Source organism: Manduca sexta, chromosome 3, assembly GCF_014839805.1.
Source record: "Manduca sexta isolate Smith_Timp_Sample1 chromosome 3, JHU_Msex_v1.0, whole genome shotgun sequence".
Classification (NCBI taxonomy): Eukaryota; Metazoa; Arthropoda; class Insecta; order Lepidoptera; family Sphingidae; genus Manduca; species Manduca sexta.
The window spans coordinates 3,542,648-3,560,512 of NC_051117.1; the positions used below are offsets into that span (position 1 = coordinate 3,542,648).

At 45.9% G+C, this 17,865-nt stretch overlaps 2 protein-coding genes and 2 non-coding genes across 4 annotated transcripts; 3 read left to right on the forward strand and 1 right to left on the reverse strand.

The window, feature by feature from the left end:
- Positions 1 to 2,258: 2,258 nt before the first annotated feature.
- LOC119189305 lies at positions 2,259 to 5,357 on the forward strand. Its single transcript, XM_037438508.1, has one exon. It carries the CDS (start codon positions 2,259 to 2,261, stop codon positions 5,355 to 5,357), a length of 3,099 nt encoding a protein of 1,032 aa, XP_037294405.1.
- Positions 5,358 to 5,359: 2 nt separating this feature from the next.
- LOC119189308 lies at positions 5,360 to 7,596 on the forward strand. Its single transcript, XM_037438520.1, has 2 exons — positions 5,360 to 7,118; positions 7,163 to 7,596. The coding sequence occupies exons 1-2, from the start codon at positions 5,360 to 5,362 to the stop codon at positions 7,594 to 7,596; spliced, it is 2,193 nt and encodes a 730-aa protein (XP_037294417.1).
- Positions 7,597 to 12,173: 4,577 nt separating this feature from the next.
- Positions 12,174 to 12,246, forward strand: Trnar-acg. Its single transcript has one exon. It is a non-coding gene; the product is annotated as a tRNA-Arg (tRNA).
- Positions 12,247 to 17,493: 5,247 nt separating this feature from the next.
- On the reverse strand, positions 17,494 to 17,566 carry Trnar-acg. Its single transcript has one exon. It is a non-coding gene; the product is annotated as a tRNA-Arg (tRNA).
- Between the last annotated feature and the right edge of the window lie 299 nt (positions 17,567 to 17,865).

Sequence of the window (17,865 nt, forward strand, 5' to 3'; positions counted from 1 at the left end):
GCTACACGGGCTTTTGGTGATGTGACTTTAAATGTGGGTAGTATCCATCTATAATTATAATGCGAAAGTAACTATGTTTGTCTGTTACGGCTTAACCACTGAAACAATGATAAAATTTGGAATGGAAATAGTTTAAAATCCTGAGAAGGACATAGTGGTTGGATCCGTCCATAGTTATATTGCGAAAGTAACGTTGTTTCTTTGTTTGTTACGGCTCAACCACTGAATCAATTTCGATGAAATTTGGCGTGGAGATGATTTGAAATTCTGGAGAGGATATAATAGTATGACCTTCCCAAGACAAAAGTATTCACTTTTATCCCCGAAAAATATGTAGCGGGACCTTTATCCCGATTTTTTTTGTAAGCAAGCAAAACCAGTGTATTACTGGATATAATAAGACTTAACATCTCAAGTCTCAGGATTGCGAGCGCGGTGGAATACCAAACAATACTTTGTAACTTAACGTGTTGGATGGTGTTTTTACTGTTTATGGATGGTCGTATCGCTTACTATCAGGAGAACGGCAAGCTCGTCTCGTCATTAAAATCAATAAAAAAGAAAACCCTAGGGACTACACGAAAGTCTATAACTATTGAGTGTTTGTTACGAAACTAAGAAACGGCTAAGATAAAATTTGGGACACTATCCATAACCTGGATTGACATAGACAGTTTTTTATCTTGGAAAAGTTTATCTCTTAATCCAAGAAAGGTCATGCAAGTAGACGGAGCCGCAAACAACAGCTACTGCAAGTTGTAAGATAATATTTCATTAACTAGTTACGTAAGGTATTTTAATACCAAAACACATGCCGTTATGGGCGAAAATCATAGAGCATGAAAATATTTACTAGAAATTCCAAGCTCGAACCAAATACCTGATTTAATAATTTATTTCATAACTAGCTTCCGCCCGCAGCTTCGCCCGCGTGGATTTCGGACTTCAAAAATGGAGGAGGTGCTCAATTTGTCGGGATGTTTTTTTAATGTATGGTGGTATGCAGGTGGTCCGATTGTCCGGTCAGGGTCTGATGGTGGGATCCTGGTGAAATCGAACGAAGCATACAGCATGATTCAGTATTCACGCGTGATGGCTTATTATTAGCGTATTTCATGTATAACTTTGGTGTTTCTATACCGATTTCTATGATTCTTTTTTATGGAATATTTAATAATGTTAACTTTTTTAATTAGGGATGACTAAGAGTGTTATAAACGTAAGAGTAGACAAATATAATGAGAATGCTTCGAACTTCTAAGCTATCGGGAGTTACACGTGTCATTATGAGTTGTTAGCGACACGACGACTTCGCGGCCGCCGTGACACTGAGGCCCGTCGACGACGCTGCCTAAGGAGCGACGTTACGGGACGGCGGACGTAGCGGGACTGAAGCCCGCGCGCCGCACGCTCAGCGAGCGACCCGTCAACGCCGCATCCAGAGGAGCAACGTCGCGGGACGGCGGTCGCCGCGCGACTGAGGCGCGCACTGCACGCGCTCGACGAGGGACCCGGCGCCGGCGCATCGTGGAACGACGCCCCGCCCACCAGAACCCTACGGCCAATCAGAGCGACGGACGCGCCAACGAGGGAAAAACGGCGGGCCAATGGCCGAAAAGTGCGTAGGAGGCACACCCGTGCGTTATAGTGCCTCCTAAACTAGTATATAAGTCGGGCGATTGTATGCGTAGTTTGTAGTTCGAGGCAGAATAATAAATTGGTACGAGATAAGCAGATTCGAAATAAACCAGTGAACAAATCCGTGGAAGTTTCAATACAGTCCCCAACATTTCCTGGTCCTTCGAGTGCCGGATTTGTTTGTGGTTGACTCGCGTTCGCGAATAGTAGGAAGGCAAACCGAACGTGCCTAGCGTACGCGTGTTACCGTCGCGAATCTTTGTGCACAGCGATATTGTGCGCAGCGCGAATCTCGTGCCCGGGGCACTGAGCGAAAGTGCAGTGATTGTGCATAACGTGACTGGAGTGAGTGAGCTCTGTGAAGTGTAGTGTGAGCCTAGTTTGTCTTTATCGCACGCTCTGCGATACGGTTACGTCCAACACCGCTGTCTACCGAACGCGATGGTGGTGACGAGAAGCCAGGGCGACGCAGCCGACGTAGAGGAACAGAGGCGATCCCGTGAACGGCAAGAGTCTGACCGCCGTCGGGAGGAAAGACAAATAAGTCTAGAGAGACTAAGGCGCATATCACAAGAGCCGCCTGCCTCACCTCAGACCGAGCAAGCCACGTCAGTGGAATAATGTGTACGCCTTCGACGTCTACGGCGCGCATTATGTCGGAAACGGTGACAAAGGTGACGGCAAAGGATCAGCCACGTGTAAGATCGCCCGCACAGTCCGTTCGATCTACCGCCAGCGTAACAACAAGGTTGCGTTTGGCCGAACTGGAGGCTGCAGAAAAGATGGCAGCTATCAAGAGAAAAGAGCTCGAATTGGAGGCCGAGCTTGTAAAGAAGAAACTCGCTTTGGACGTGTCCGCCATTCAAGACGACGCAGAAAGCGTGCAAGGCGAACAACCCGAAGTAGATGTCAATGAATGGCTAAGGAAGAATCCACTTAGCTCTCGAGGAGAGACCGGTGAGTCAAGGGAGGAGCCGAGAACGCTGCGCTTCGACCTACCACGAGCGAGATCACCGACGCCTCCGAGAGCCCCGAGCGACATGGAGAAATTGGCAGTCGCACTCGAAAGAATGGCGAGACCTCGGGTGAGACAAGTAGATTTACCAACATTTTCCGGCGCAGTGAACGAGTGGCTTCCTTTTAAAGCCGCCATGCAAGACACTACGAAATTGTACAACGTGTCTGCCGCTGAGAACATTCAGCGACTAAGAAGCGCGCTGAAAGGAGAGGCGCGTGATGTCGTGGCCGCACTTTTGCATACGGCCACAGACCCGAGCACTATTATGAAGACATTGGAACAGTGCTTCGGACGGCCAGAAGTGATTATTGATCGTGCCTTGGACGAGTTAAGAAAGACGTCCAAGCCCGGCTCAACGGCGACGGAACTCAACAACTTCGCGATCAAGATTCAAAATGTTATATGTGTGTTGCGGAGTATGGATCGCTGTGAGTACCTCTATAATCCACTTTTGACTCGTGAAGTGTTAGAAAAGTTGAGCCCGCACATACGATCACGATGGTGTGATTACGCCTATGAAAATGAAGGAACGGCTGACCCAGAGATCGTCGTATTGTCTCGCTTCCTTATGCGAGAAGCGGACAGAGCGTTGAAATATACGTACGCTCCGTCTGCGGGAACGAGCAGCGCGGCGAAAAGAGAACTCAGACCGGCCATCGCGATCAAGAGAAAGGCGAGCAACGTATACACACTTGAACAAGAAGAAAAACAAGAGTGTCCGGCATGCAGCGAGGCGCATGTGTTAACGCAGTGCCCTAAGTACAAAGCACTTAGCGTCGAACAGCGATGGAACCTGATCAAAGAAAAGAAGCTGTGTTTTAAGTGTGCGAACAGTACTCATCGGCGCATAACATGCAAAGCCAAGCTGTGCGGTGTGGAACAGTGTCGTCGTCCGCATCACTCATCGCTGCATCAAGCGGAAAAGAAACCGGAAAACACAGAGGTACGTGACAAGGAACAAGTATTGTCAGTGACGCCGAAAACGAACGTCGGCGCACGCACCGTGCTTCTGAAGATGTGCCCGGTCGTAGTCGCCGGTCCACGGGGGGAGGTGAGAACGCACGCTCTCCTCGACGAAGGTGCCACGGTGACATTGATGGATGAAGATCTCGCCGAGAAGATAGGTGCAGACGGCCCTACACAAGCACTGCACCTAAGCGGCGTTAACATGGCTCAAAAGGAAAAAGCCAGCAAGTTGGTGACGGTGCGAATTAGAGGTGTGACAGAAGACGAGCCACACTCAATACGAGCAAGAACAATAAAGCACCTGAAACTGCACCAACAGACCATTCCGGCAGTGCTTATGAAGTTGAAGCATTTAAGGGACCTGCCGGAAGAATTGTGCTATGAACGAGCGCGCCCAGGCATCTTATTGGGCGCGGATCATTGGGAGCACATTGTGTCGCGAGAACTGCGAGTTGGCGGCCGCAACGAACCGGCTGCATCAAGGACGCTACTCGGCTGGGTGGTGCACGGTACGTTACCACGTAGCGTCATAACAAAGAAAGAAAACGTGCTTCATATATACGAGCGGGAGCACGACGGACTGCATAACCTCGTGGAAGATCACTTCAAAATAGAAGCGCTCGGCGTCACACCAGAACCAAGAGTGAGTGACGCAGATCGACGAGCCATCGCCACATTGAAGACGTCTATAAGGAAGATAGACTGCGGGTACGAAGTCGGCTTGCCGTGGCGACAAGACAACACCGCCATGCCGCCGAGCTACAACGCGGCACTTCGACGCCTGCGACAAATCGAGCACAAGATGGACGCCTCGCCTGAATTTGCCCGCGAATATACTGCACAGGTGAATAACCTTATAGAAAAAGGATACGCAGTGAGGTGCGACGGGTCAGAATCATCGAGCCCCGTCTGTTGGTACCTCCCTCACTTCGCGGTGCAGAACCCGAACAAGCCTGGCAAGCAGAGGTTGGTGTTCGACGCAGCGGCGACAAGTCACGGGGTGAGTCTGAACGACCACTTACTGGAAGGCCCTGACATGTTGATGTCTCTGCCCGGAATAATGTTTCGGTTCCGGGAGAGCGCTGTAGCAGTCACAGCGGACATACAAGAAATGTTCCTGCGAATCAAGATCCGTGCCGAAGATCAGTCAGCGCAGCAATTTCTGTGGCGCGGTAACGACCGAACCAACCCGCCGCAGCGATTTAAGATGACCAGCATGATCTTCGGTGCAGCGAGTTCACCATTCATGGCGCACTTCGTAAGGAATCACAACGCCAACGTGCATGCGCAGCTGTATCCCAGAGCAGCGGAGGCCATCACCAAATATCACTATATGGACGACTTGGTGGCCAGCTACGATACACCCGGAGAAGCGCACGAAGCCATAGAGGAAATGAAGACGGTGCACGCGGCGGCGGGATTCACTCTGCGCGGTTGGAACTCGAACGACGAGAGTGTGCTTCGCGACGTGCCCCAGAGTTGCGCTCGAATCAGCCCACGCAACTGGGGAGAACATCAACACAGCAAGATATTGGGACTGCGGTGGGACCCGGAGCGAGACGAGCTGGGATTCAACACAGCAATGAGCCGAGTCCCGAAAGAAGTAAAACGCAAGTGCGCACGCCCACCAAGAGAGAAGCCCTCAGTACAGTCATGTCGATCTACGATCCACTGGGACTTCTCAGCGTGTACACCATTCGCGCCAAGATCATCCTTCAGAACTTATGGCGCTTAAAGATGTCGTGGGACGAACGGGTGCCAGAGGAAGACGGCAAGCTGTTCGCGACGTGGTTGTCGCAACTGTCGGCGATCGGTCAGTTGCGCATTCCCCGACATTATGGACCGACGAGCCACGAGCGACGCATCGAGCTCCACGTTATGTGCGACGCCAGCGAGCAGGCCTACGCAGCGGTGGCGTATTGGCGGATGGTCGGCCAAGAGAACGTTACACTCTCTTTGGTGGCCGCCAAGGCGAAGGTGGCACCGCGACGGACGCAAACGATACCCCGCCTCGAGCTGCAAGCGGCGGTAATCGGGGCGCGCCTTGCTGACGCAGTGAAGAAGGAGCATCGCATCGTGGCGGAGAGAACTATATATTGGACTGACTCCACAACAGTCATCCACTGGATCCGGAACGACGAGCGACGGTACACACCCTTCGTCGCGCATCGTCTGCGGGAGATCGCCGAGCTCACCGACAAAAGTGAGCGGCGATGGCTACCCACGACGCACAACGTCGACGATGAAGCCACTCGACTTCGGAGCGACGCCGTGAGTGAAGACAGCCGGTGGTTCCGGGGACCTGATTTCCTCCTCGAGCCCGAACAATCATGGCCCACGAGAGACGGAAGTCAGGACGACGAAGCAGAGGTCCTGCACATCACAGAGAGCCCGGAAAAGGAACGCTGGCTGCCCGACCCGACCCGCTTCTCCAAGTATGAAACATTGGTGCGAGCCACGGCGAGAGTCTTGGCGTTCGCGGACATCGCGCGACGCAAGACACCACACCTGGAAGTGGGACACCTGAAGCGGGCGGAGCTGTTATTAATGCAACAGGCGCAAAGGGAGAGCTTCGGGGAAGAGCTGCAACGATTGAAGTCTTCCCAGCCGGTACAAAGGACGAGTCGGCTATTCAAGCTGGACCCGGTGTTAGAAGATGGCGTGCTGCGAGTCCGGGGACGCATCGGAGCAGCCACAGTCCCGGATGACGCCAAACGACCGGTCATCTTGGACGGCCGACACCCCGTCACGAAGCTCATCGTGCTGCAAGAACACTGTGCCGCAGGTCACGCAAATAGGGAGCGCGTGACCAACGACCTGCGGCAAAAATATTGGATAATACACCTGAGGCCCACCGTGCGCACCGTGGAACGAGACTGCGCACTGTGTAAGGTGCGACGCACGAAGCCGCAGCCACCGGCCACGGGAGATCTACCCCGTGCCCGCTTGGACCCGTATCATCGGCCCTTCTCCAACTGCGGAGTGGACTACTTCGGGCCGATGATAGTGAAGATCGGACGCCGGCGAGAGAAGCGTTGGGGCGCGCTGTTCACCTGTCTAACGACACGCGCCATACATCTGGAGCTCGCCGCATCCCTGTCAACGGATTCGGCCATCATGGCGTTGCGCAGGATGGCAGCAAGAAGAGGATGGCCGAAAATAATGTATTCCGACAACGCCACAAACTTCAGGGGAGCGGATGAAGAGCTACGAGCGGCCTACAAGGAGTGGCAACCCGAGCTACGCAACGTCGGGCTGCTGCATCGGATGGAGTGGCGCTTCATCCCTCCGGGCGCACCCAACCAGGGAGGTGCGTGGGAACGGTTGGTGCGATCAGTCAAAACCGCACTAACCGTCACCCTAAAGGAAAAGGCGCCGTCCGAAGAAACCCTACGGACGTTGTTGGCTGAAGCCGAACATTCAGTCAACTCAAGACCACTGACCCACGTGAGCGTCGACCCGAGGGACCCGGAGGCGCTCACGCCCAATCACTTTTGTTGGGCTCATCATCGGGCCTTCCCACAATCGGACCCTGTGAAGACGTCGATCGACGGGCATGGCGAGCGGCGCAGGCGTTGGCGGACAACTTCTGGCGCCGGTGGATAGCGGAGTACCTACCGACCCTGGTACCCCGCGGCGAGTCAACAAGAAGAGTTCGTCCGCTGCGCGTGAACGACGTGGTCGCCATCGCCGACCAACAGCTGCCGAGGAACGTGTGGCCGCTGGGGATCGTCCAGCGCACGTTCGAGGGACCCGACGGAGCCATACGAGTCGCTGAAGTCAAGACAAAGAGCGGCGTATTTCGACGCCCGGTGACGAAGATCGTCGTGCTGCACCCGGAGGAGGAGGCTGCGCGAGCTACGCCGGGGAGGATGTTAGCGACACGACGACTTCGCGGCCGCCGTGACACTGAGGCCCGTCGACGACGCTGCCTAAGGAGCGACGTTACGGGACGGCGGACGCAGCGGGACTGAAGCCCGCGCGCCGCACGCTCAGCGAGCGACCCGTCAACGCCGCATCCAGAGGAGCAACGTCGCGGGACGGCGGTCGCCGCGCGACTGAGGCGCGCACTGCACGCGCTCGACGAGGGACCCGGCGCCGGCGCATCGTGGAACGACGCCCCGCCCACCAGAACCCTACGGCCAATCAGAGCGACGGACGCGCCAACGAGGGAAAAACGGCGGGCCAATGGCCGAAAAGTGCGTAGGAGGCACACCCGTGCGTTATAGTGCCTCCTAAACTAGTATATAAGTCGGGCGATTGTATGCGTAGTTTGTAGTTCGAGGCAGAATAAGAAAATTGGTACGAGATAAGCAGATTCGAAATAAACCAGTGAACAAATCCGTGGAAGTTTCAATACAGTCCCCAACAATGAGTCAACCATAAAAGATAGACATATGCTGTCGTGGGATATTTTTTATATAATTTCAAGGAGAAGATTTCCGTCATACATAATTTCTGTGTAGCTTTAACTATTAAGGTTGCACACGCGACGGAAGCTTAAAAAATGGAGTAACTTCTCCCGTTTTCCCAACATTTCCCTTCACTGCTCTGCTCCTATTAATTGTAGCGTGATGAAAAGTATACTATAACCAGCTCAGGAGTATGAAAAATAATTGTACCAAGTTTCGTTAAAATCCGTCGAGTAGTTTTTGTTTCTATAACGGTTATACAGACAGACAGACAGACAGACAAACATTTTACTAATTGCATTTTTGGCATCAGTATCGATCCCTAGTTACCACCTGATAGTTATTTTGGAAATATATTTCTTGTACAGAATTGACCTCTCTACAGATTTATTATAAGTATAGATAATACCTTTAAGGATTGTGCACTCGTATGGGAAATGTTTTTTTTTATTTGTAAGTGCCTAAATAAGAAAATGTATTTTATTTTTGTTTTTGCATTATGTGATGTAATGCCCTAACCTTTGAACTGATTTTGAAAAAGCTAACACTATTTTCTTACCCGATTTTAGAGGCAGATTACTTTTCGAACTAGTTATAGAGTTACGAAATCTAAATAATGTTTCTAAAAACCACGCCAGCGATGACTAACGCGTTGGTCTGATAAATACGAACTCTTTCTTATGCGGGCACGCAAAGTAAACCCTTTGTGCCTGGTTATTAGAGTGGGATCCAATAAAATGTCGACTGACGAGAGATCCCTCGACATTTGACTCTATTATGCCGGCCTGTCGGAATCGGCCGGCCTGATCCCGGAACGCGACACACTTACGTGGGCCAATACGGCAGGTTTTAACATTTTGTGTACGGTGGTCGCTATCCGGACGGATATAAAATATATCCTACCACCAGCAATATATAATGAAAATATAAACTATAATGGGATTGCCTATCACCACTGCTCTGAGGAAAGCCGAAGTTTAGGGGGGAGGGGGGGGGGGGCAAGGAACAATCTCATTTCAAGATGGACACGACCTTCAGTGAAGAAGAAAGATATTAAGAAGAAGAAATAACGTTTAGCATATGGGTTGCAATAACTTTTTCATTTCATTTGAAAGTTTTTTCTTAGTGTTGATATTTCTTTCGGGGCTTTGATTGTATTGGCTCCAGTAGCGGATTTGCAGTCCTAGCCGCTCTAGGCCTGAGGCCATGTGCCGCCCCTTTCTCAGCATCTAAAATAATGATTTAGAAAGATTATAATCATAAGGCGAGCCTTTAATGCATTATCATACTTTGCATTTGAGTTATTTCTTGTAATCATCATTGTTTTTTTTTTTTGGCTCGATTTGCCGCCCTAGGTCCGGGCCTACTGGGCCTTAGGGCAATTCCGCCACTGATTGGCTCCACACTAGCGATTGATTGAACTAACGACTAATCATTTCATACTACAGAAAAACTTTATTAAAAATACAATATGTTGAAAATGATCCATATTGCGACACAATGTCATATTTTACGGGTGAATAAGAAATTCCACAGATTCCCCAAGTCTGGAGGAATAGCGTCGCCTTCACACGTGCCGGCGTAATGACGCTCGTTTGTTACGGTTAAGGACCATTTCCATTGGAGGAGGTATCGCGGCGTTTTTTAAGTCGGCGGAAAGAGCGTTTTTCATATCTACTGCCTATAAGATTTGCCATAATATTTCACTTAAACGTGCTGATTATTAGCTACTCCAAATGTTGAAATAAATTGATAAGTTAAAGTAATTAGCGATAGAATTTCGCTTTGTTCAATCGAGAGTCTTGTGGAACAAGTTGACTTATTATGTGTCAACCTCGTGGAAGGAAATGAGCAATTTAATTTTAGTAGTATGAACACGATCAAATTAACGCCGCGGTAAACTTTCCAGTGGAAATGGACCCTTAAACGAAGGCTTTTTAAACGTATTTTTATTTTAGTCTGGTATTTACCTAATTTTGCCTCCTAAAAGGTGATTGTATTCAAATGTTAAATAAAATTGGGTCGGTGTTCTTTTGGAGACGTTTTTTAGTAATTTTCTTGGTTTAATTTTTTTAGTGTCCTTGTTCTTTAAAAATCTGTTTTTAGTACATATAGACCCACATACCCGAAGGGGTAGGCAGTGATATACTAAACGTGGTGGGGAGTAGTGAGGTATTGTTTTTATATAAATTGTTGTAAAACTTACATTATTTATACTATTGAAATGGCGGTGGCGAACTAAAAAAAAACAGGGAAAATTCCATCCCATGACGTGGTAGGGGGCGAGTCTATCGCCATATCGGGCGGGCATGTGGGCACAAATTCCAGACTCAGGACTGATAGTAAGTAAAATAACCCAAAATCGCTTGCGAGATCTGGGTATCCAGCCCAAGACCTCAGCACTGCAGTATCTTAACACAACTACGCCACTGATGGGTAAAGAAAAGTTTAAAAAGTATACCAGAAAAAAATTGGATTTATTAAATTTGAGCTGTAGTCGACATTTGCATAATTTATTCTTTGCCTGTCTCTTATGTATGTATAAAATTAAACAAATTCTCCGTGATTTTTTTTAGTAAGCGTCCCTGCATACTTCACCGGGGAAATCTGTGAACGGGATAAATTGGGGGAAGGAAGAGTTGGGGACGATGTGGATTTACTAGGATGGGTAGAGCGGAGCAGTAGGAGAAATGTGCGAGCCCTTGTAAGCCTGTATGTGAAATTTCAACCACGTATACACACTTAACCTAGGGCTGCGACAAACCTCCGTGCATAGGCGTGTATTTGACGAGTGCACAATAATTGTCTTGAGTTTTGGTTATTAGTATTATTGTAAATCACAATATTTTTATTTGGGCACCACAAACTAAGTACACTGCACCTGATGGTAAGCGGATATATTGCCCCTTGCCAGTCGACACAATTATGCCGGTATGTTTGAAACACACTGCTTGACTTCGGAACGTGACGCTCAAAAGCCACTATGCTCTTTCATTTGGAACAAAACAGTCCTGGCATAATGCACATTGCTTGACTTCGGAACGCGTCGCACGTCAGCCACTATGGTGCTTCAAACTGGAGCAACAGTCTTGTAACCATGCTTGGTTGCAGAAATATATATAGCAGTATCCAGAGGCGGCCTTTGGGGGAGGCGAACCGGGCAACCGCCCGGGCCTTCGCGCTTACAGAGGCCTCGCGCGGTGCCTCGCAGGACCTTTTTTACGTTCTTACCGACGAAACTGTTAAAACAGGGGAACGTTCTTTTACTCTGCCCGGGGCTTCGCGTCTGTTTTTTTGCTTTCGCCTGGGGCCTGGCGTCGTTTAGGGCCGCCATTGGCAGTACCTACCCATTACCCAGCTGTCTTGCATACAAGTACCTAACCATCGTCAATGTGCCTCACAGTAAATGTATACTTCGTGAAAGCATTACGTTCAATAAAGTCCCGACATTCCGTATTCTCAGTTAAGTGCCCATTTGCAGGGCTAATACAATTACTCCAGTAATTCGTGTTAAATACTCTGAAAGCGTCGACGGTTGGTTTTAATACGTCATAATACTAGCGATTATTATGGGTTTGCTCGGATTTGATGTGGAAAAGGTATTATATTTATGAATGTGGTTTGTGTTACCATGTTTGTAGAATTATGCAGTAACTGCTGAGCGGTTTTGAATGGAGTTTTACACAAAGATAGCCCATGTGATTGATTGACATGTCTAAAAATTTTATTCCGTACTAATTTTACTAGCTGTAAGTTAATAAAAAATAAAATAATATCAATAAGTAATTGCCAGTGTACATATATTTATTTAAAAATGTTAATTATTTACAAGGTATTTGTCTTACTTATTTAAGGAGTTTTGTCCTAATAAGGTTTATAATTTGTAAGAGGACCAACTGACACTCTTCAGAATCTAGAGCGAGTTTATCATCAATCATCATTATCAGTCCGTTACAGTCCACTGCTGGACATAGGCCTCTTCCAAGGTACGCCACAGGGCCCGGTCTGCTTCTCTATACATCGAGTCGCTGTCGGCCCGTAATAATTGACAAAGATTACATAACATTTTCAGACTTATTGTAGTTAAAAATATAAGTATTTTTAGGGTCTTATTTGAACTGCTTCAGACACCGCGGGTTGGCCCTGTGGCGCAATGGATAACGCGTCCGACTACGGATCAGAAGATTCCAGGTTCGAATCCTGGAAGGGTCGCGTCTTTTTATTCGAAGATTATTTTTAGGGTTATTTTTTTCGGATTACAACGTCCATAGATGTCTTTTGAATAGGGTAATGTTTCCCCAACCTCCTCCCTTTCAGTGAGCTGTTTCCTTCCTTACTAATAACTTTTTATGTTAACTCTTATCTTACCGCGCCAACGTCAGAGTACTTCTTTTTCGTTTAGAGCTATTATATTTTTCTCCAATAAGCGCTTTAAATCTAATAACTTTTTCACAGTCGGGTTGCAATGTTTTTTTTATATTATTTGAATATAAAATATATTATAAAAGTAAAATGACTGCCTTGGTGGCGTAGTCATAAAGTTAGTGTCAAAGGAATGAAAATGTAAGAAATTTGAGATCGATATGGGACACAATCATGGTGCGAAACACACCAACAAAACGTTGGTGTCGTGGTGTGTGTTAGAATACGAAATATTTGGAAAACGTAATACGAAGTAAGAAATATATAAATATGAGTATAATAGTTGATAACAGAAAAATCAATGGTATAGTTTTTTTTACTGCTTTACTAGGCAAACGAGCTAGCAGTCCGCCTGATAAGCAGCGTCCAACAACTATGGACTTTACAATGCCAGAAGTACAGCCAAGGCGTTTTTTTAATAATAACAATGTAAAATACAGCGTACACAAACAGATCTTATTCTAAATATGTATACAGATATGAGCATAAATATTATGTTACGCGCCGCTATTCTAGCCGATGACATCGGGCGTTTCCGGAAGTATTCGGCTGCGCGGGCAGGCTGGCAGGCTGGCAGAGAAGATATGTCACACGGCGACTATTCTATTATTCTCTCTGGTTGGACATTGTCAAAAAATGTCTAAAATTCTATTCTGTAATTATTTTGCTAATATAAAGTTTACTGTAAAAACAGCGTTTAACAATTACTGAGGCTAAAAGCCAACTCGTTGCCAACCGGGAAGCTCAGTGAAATAATTAGGTATCAATATAACAAATACAGCAGAACTAAAACACAAAGCATCGGACTACGACCGCAGACAATAGTTTCAACTTATTGGATTCCGTGCAGTTCGTACCTCGTTTTATATTGTATAAGTTTTTATCTATTTCCTGCGGTTTGCCCTTTGGCTTTGAACTGCTATGTGTTGGCTTTTAATGATAATTTAACCCATAATAATAATAATATATAATATTAGCCCTGTATTATATACTGTCCCACTGTTGGGCACTGGCCTCCTCTACTACTGAGAGGGAATAGGCCTTAGTCCACCACGCTGGCCTAGTGCGGATTGGTAGACTTCACACACCCTCGAAAATTCCTATAGAGAACTTCTCAGGTATGCAGGTTTCCTCACGATGTTTTCCTTCACCGTTAATCATTTATATATATTAGTACGTATATGTTGTTTTGGGTTCTCTTTCGGAAAATGTCACCTTTTGCCACTGATACGTAGTTTTCTCAACAAATGTGAAAATATTTAACTCAGCGCGCTCGCTTTGCGCTGTAAATAACATTCCTTAGAGCTTTGCAAGACGCGTAAAATCGACTAAATCTCTTTACAGAATAGAGAATATTCACCGCAGACACGAGTATAATTTACAAGAAAGCAAAATCCTACTAATACTATAAATCGAAAGTTTGTGAGGATGGATGTATATTTTTTCCTCTTTCACGAAAACACTACTGAACGGATTTGGATGAAACTTTACAGTAATATTGGTTATACATCAGAATAACACATAGGCTACAATTTATAATGATTTTGTATAATATGGTTATAATATAACGATATATATCAAGTAAGTCGGATTTTTTTTATCCCGGGAAACTCCCTTCACGCGGGCGAAGCCGCGAAAAAAAGCTAGTATTACATAGTTATTTATAACATAGGCCGGTAATCGAGCAAGTGCGTCTATTTCTTTTTATAAGCGGATCGCGAAGTGTCCCTGCACCTGATTGTAAGTGGAGTAAGGTCCAGAGAGGCGACAGACGAGAGATGAGTACCTCGCCAGATATAATTATACTGCCATGTTTGATCGGGCTGGCTGAACCCGCAACACGAAATACGTGTAAAGTAAATAAATTGTAAATGAAAATTTACTAATCATCATAATAACAGCCGAGAATCGTCCACTGCTGGACATAGGCCTCTCCCACTGAGTACCACAAGGGCCGGTTCTGGGCCGCCCTCATCCATCGGACTCCGGCGACCCTCACCAGATCGTCGATCCATCTCGTGGAGAGCCTGCATACGCTGCGTCTCCCGGTTCGTGGTCGCCACTCCAGAACTTTTATTATTATTTCACTGAGAAACTGCTAACTTCATAGTAAGATATTCATGATTTGTGACAAAAGACAATCAATCCCCTCAGACCTGTCGCTTAATGTTTGAGGTCGTAAAATCACAGTCCAAAATGTAGTTCGAGATTTTACGGATTCTAGGTTTAAACGTTTTTTACGGCATTAGAAAAGTTTTTAACTGTTCAAAAGCATTTGCTTGTCACACTCGCGTGGAAAATCGAAAGACATTTGAAGAACGGATTCAAAGTACAGTAAACTTACAAGTATGTTTGCAAGTTTTAACTTTTGGTGGATATATTTTATATCCGCCCGGATAGCGACCACCACAAGGTGTTAAAATCCGTCACAGTGGATGAAGTGTGTCGAGTTCCGGGATCAGCTTGTGTATATCCGGTTCTAACAGGCACAATTGTGTCGACTGCCGAGGGGTAATCATCTCTCGTCAGTCGACATTCTTTTGGCTCTTCGGCAGTCGTCGGATTCGTTAGTCGACATTCTATTACTCCACTTACTAGGTGCTGTGGGGTCATCTTACGTGCACGGATAAAAAAAGTACTGTAGCGGATCTTGCTAGTTAATGTGAGTCTACCAGCAAAGTTGCTTTTTGTTACTATACAGAGCCATTCTGATATTGTAGCATGGTTGAGTCTGTGGTCCTTCAACTGTCAGGTAGAAGTGTCAGCTGTCAAGTGTGACAGCTGACGTTTTAAAAGAGGTAGCCCTCCTCTGCCCTGTGCCCCTCGAGGCCCCCCTTTTTTTTGCGTTACTAAATGAGATCACATACTTGTCTTCTATAAAATAAAAAAGTCCCTGGGCAAGAACCCAGGACATCTTATTACACTTAGGTTCCACACAGCTATCTCAGTGCAAACATACTCTAGGGCCGTCCCGTATGCGCCGAAGAAGACCATCGGGAGTTTTGGTTGGTATGCCGTAGGGTATACAGGGGTTAGGGACTCTGTCCAATGCTCATTCGGATGAGGTTATACTCCCGAGTGTCGACTTTGGGCCGTAAGACCAGTGAAACCAACATTTATTTTTATATATCTTTTATTTATATATATAAATGAATCCCTATTTTCCTTGGTTATGCCATCACGCGTGAATGGCTGGACCGATTTCACTATTTTTTTTTGTTGTCAGGAGAAGGTTCTTATGAAAGACAAAATTTAAAAAATTGCGCGAAAAATTAGAAAATTTAAGAAAACTTAACGACAATATTAATTTTATATATCAGTTTGTTTGAAATAACTGTCAGCGATTGACAGAATGCACGCTGAAAATTCATAGTTAAGGCAGGACATCGTCTGTCGGGTCAGCTAGTTTATACATATATTCGATCACCTAACTTAATACTAATGATGATGTTATACACTTAATCTTAATAATTGGTATCAATACATCTATGAGCCATTACTGTGAATTCCCGCAGGTTCCCCATAAACATATCCAAGTGCTGGGGTATACTATTAAGCAATCGTAATATAACCCTAAACCCCCCTAGAAGTGGTAGCGCTTACTTTTTTTATCCTTGAAAAAACAAAGAAGGTCCTACTACAGAACCTATATATACTGTAGAAACTAGAACAACGAGGCGGAGTTAATTACGTGAAAATTGTAAACTTTTAAAATCGTCAAGATCTTCCTTGGTTACTCGCGTGGGCGACACTGCCTTCGCCCACTAGGTTTTTTTTATTTCAGCGCCTGCGTTAATTAGCGTGAAATATTTATTAATGTTGCTTTATGCAGGTTTTTCCGCTGAAAGGGTCAAGATTAGTAAATCTGTGTCAGTAAAATTATGAAGTGACTAGCTGACCCGACAGACGTTGTCCCGTCTTAACTATGAATTTGCAGCGCGAATTCTGTCAATCGCTGACAGTTATTTCAAACAATTGACAGTTATATAAAATTAATATTTTCGTTAAGTTTTCTAATTTTTCGCACATTTTTTAGATTTTTTTCTTTCATAAGATTCTTCTCCTGACAATAACAAACACAACAAAAAAAAATTTGTGAAATCGGTCCAGCCGTTCACGCGTGATGGCGTGATCAAGGGAAATATGGATTCATTTTTATATATATAGATTTACCATGTTTATTAAGCTGGAGGTATATTATTTGTTATTTGTAAGGATGGTGATCATTGTGCCGCCTCAGCAGGTCGAGGGTGGTCGTTGTATTTGTGGTGTGTCGCGTTCCGGGACCACTCTGTGTATCCGGTTTCAAACAGGTACGCATAATTGTCGGTCAACATACTATTTGCATCCAACTTATAATCAAAGCGGCGATAGCCTAGTTGGGTGCGGAAGGGACTGCCAAGACGAATGTCCGCAGGTTCAAATCCCAAGGGCACCTCTGACTTTTCTTAAAAAATCATGTGTGTATTCTTTGTGAATTTATCGTTCGCTTTAACGGTGAAGGAAAACATCGTGAGGAAACCTGCACATCTGAGAAGTTCCTCTATAGGAATTTCGAAGGTGTGTGAAGTCTACCAATTCGCACTAGACCAGCGTGGTGGACTAAGGCCTAATCCCTCTCAGTAGTAGAGGAGGCCCGTGCTCAGCAGTGGGCAAGTATATAATACAGGGCTGATATTATTATTATTATAATCAGGTGTAGTGGGGTCACATTGATATGCAAGTATAAAAATTGGGGCTTTGTACTACATTTAAAACCTTCTTTTTGCATCACTGTGTGTGGTTCTGCCCAAGATTCGACTCCTTCGAAAGCAGCGGTTGCTTGCACACACGCATCTTCGGCAAAATGGAAATTGTAGCATAGCGAAGTGTGCACTGTAATATAAGCTTAAGATAAAGAGTTATCACTAAGGAAGGAAACAGCCGAAACAATGAAAGGGAGGAGGTTGGGGCCATATTACCCTATTCAAAAGACGTCTATGGACGTTTTAATCCGAAAAAAACTAACTCTAAAAATAATCTTCGAATAAAAAGATGCGACCCTGCCAGGATTCGAACCTGGAATCTTCTGATCCGTAGTCAGACGCGTTATCCATTGCGCCACAGGGCCAGTTCTCTTGCCATTACTAAAACGGGTTCATCACTGAAAGTCTTATCCCAACCTTCTTGAGTAATTAAACGTTGAAGTGAAAAAGTAAATTCGTATTAAAACTTATTTTTTTAAACTATTTTTATCGTTCCCTTAGGCTTATTACATACTATTTACATATTAGTTTTGCTCGCGGCTACGTCCGCGTGGACCGATTCACGAAATTCGGGTTCGGAATAAAAGTAGTCTATGTTTCCAGATTTTTAAATTATCTCCATACCAAATTACATTGAAATCGGTTCAGTGGTTCAGCCGTAAAT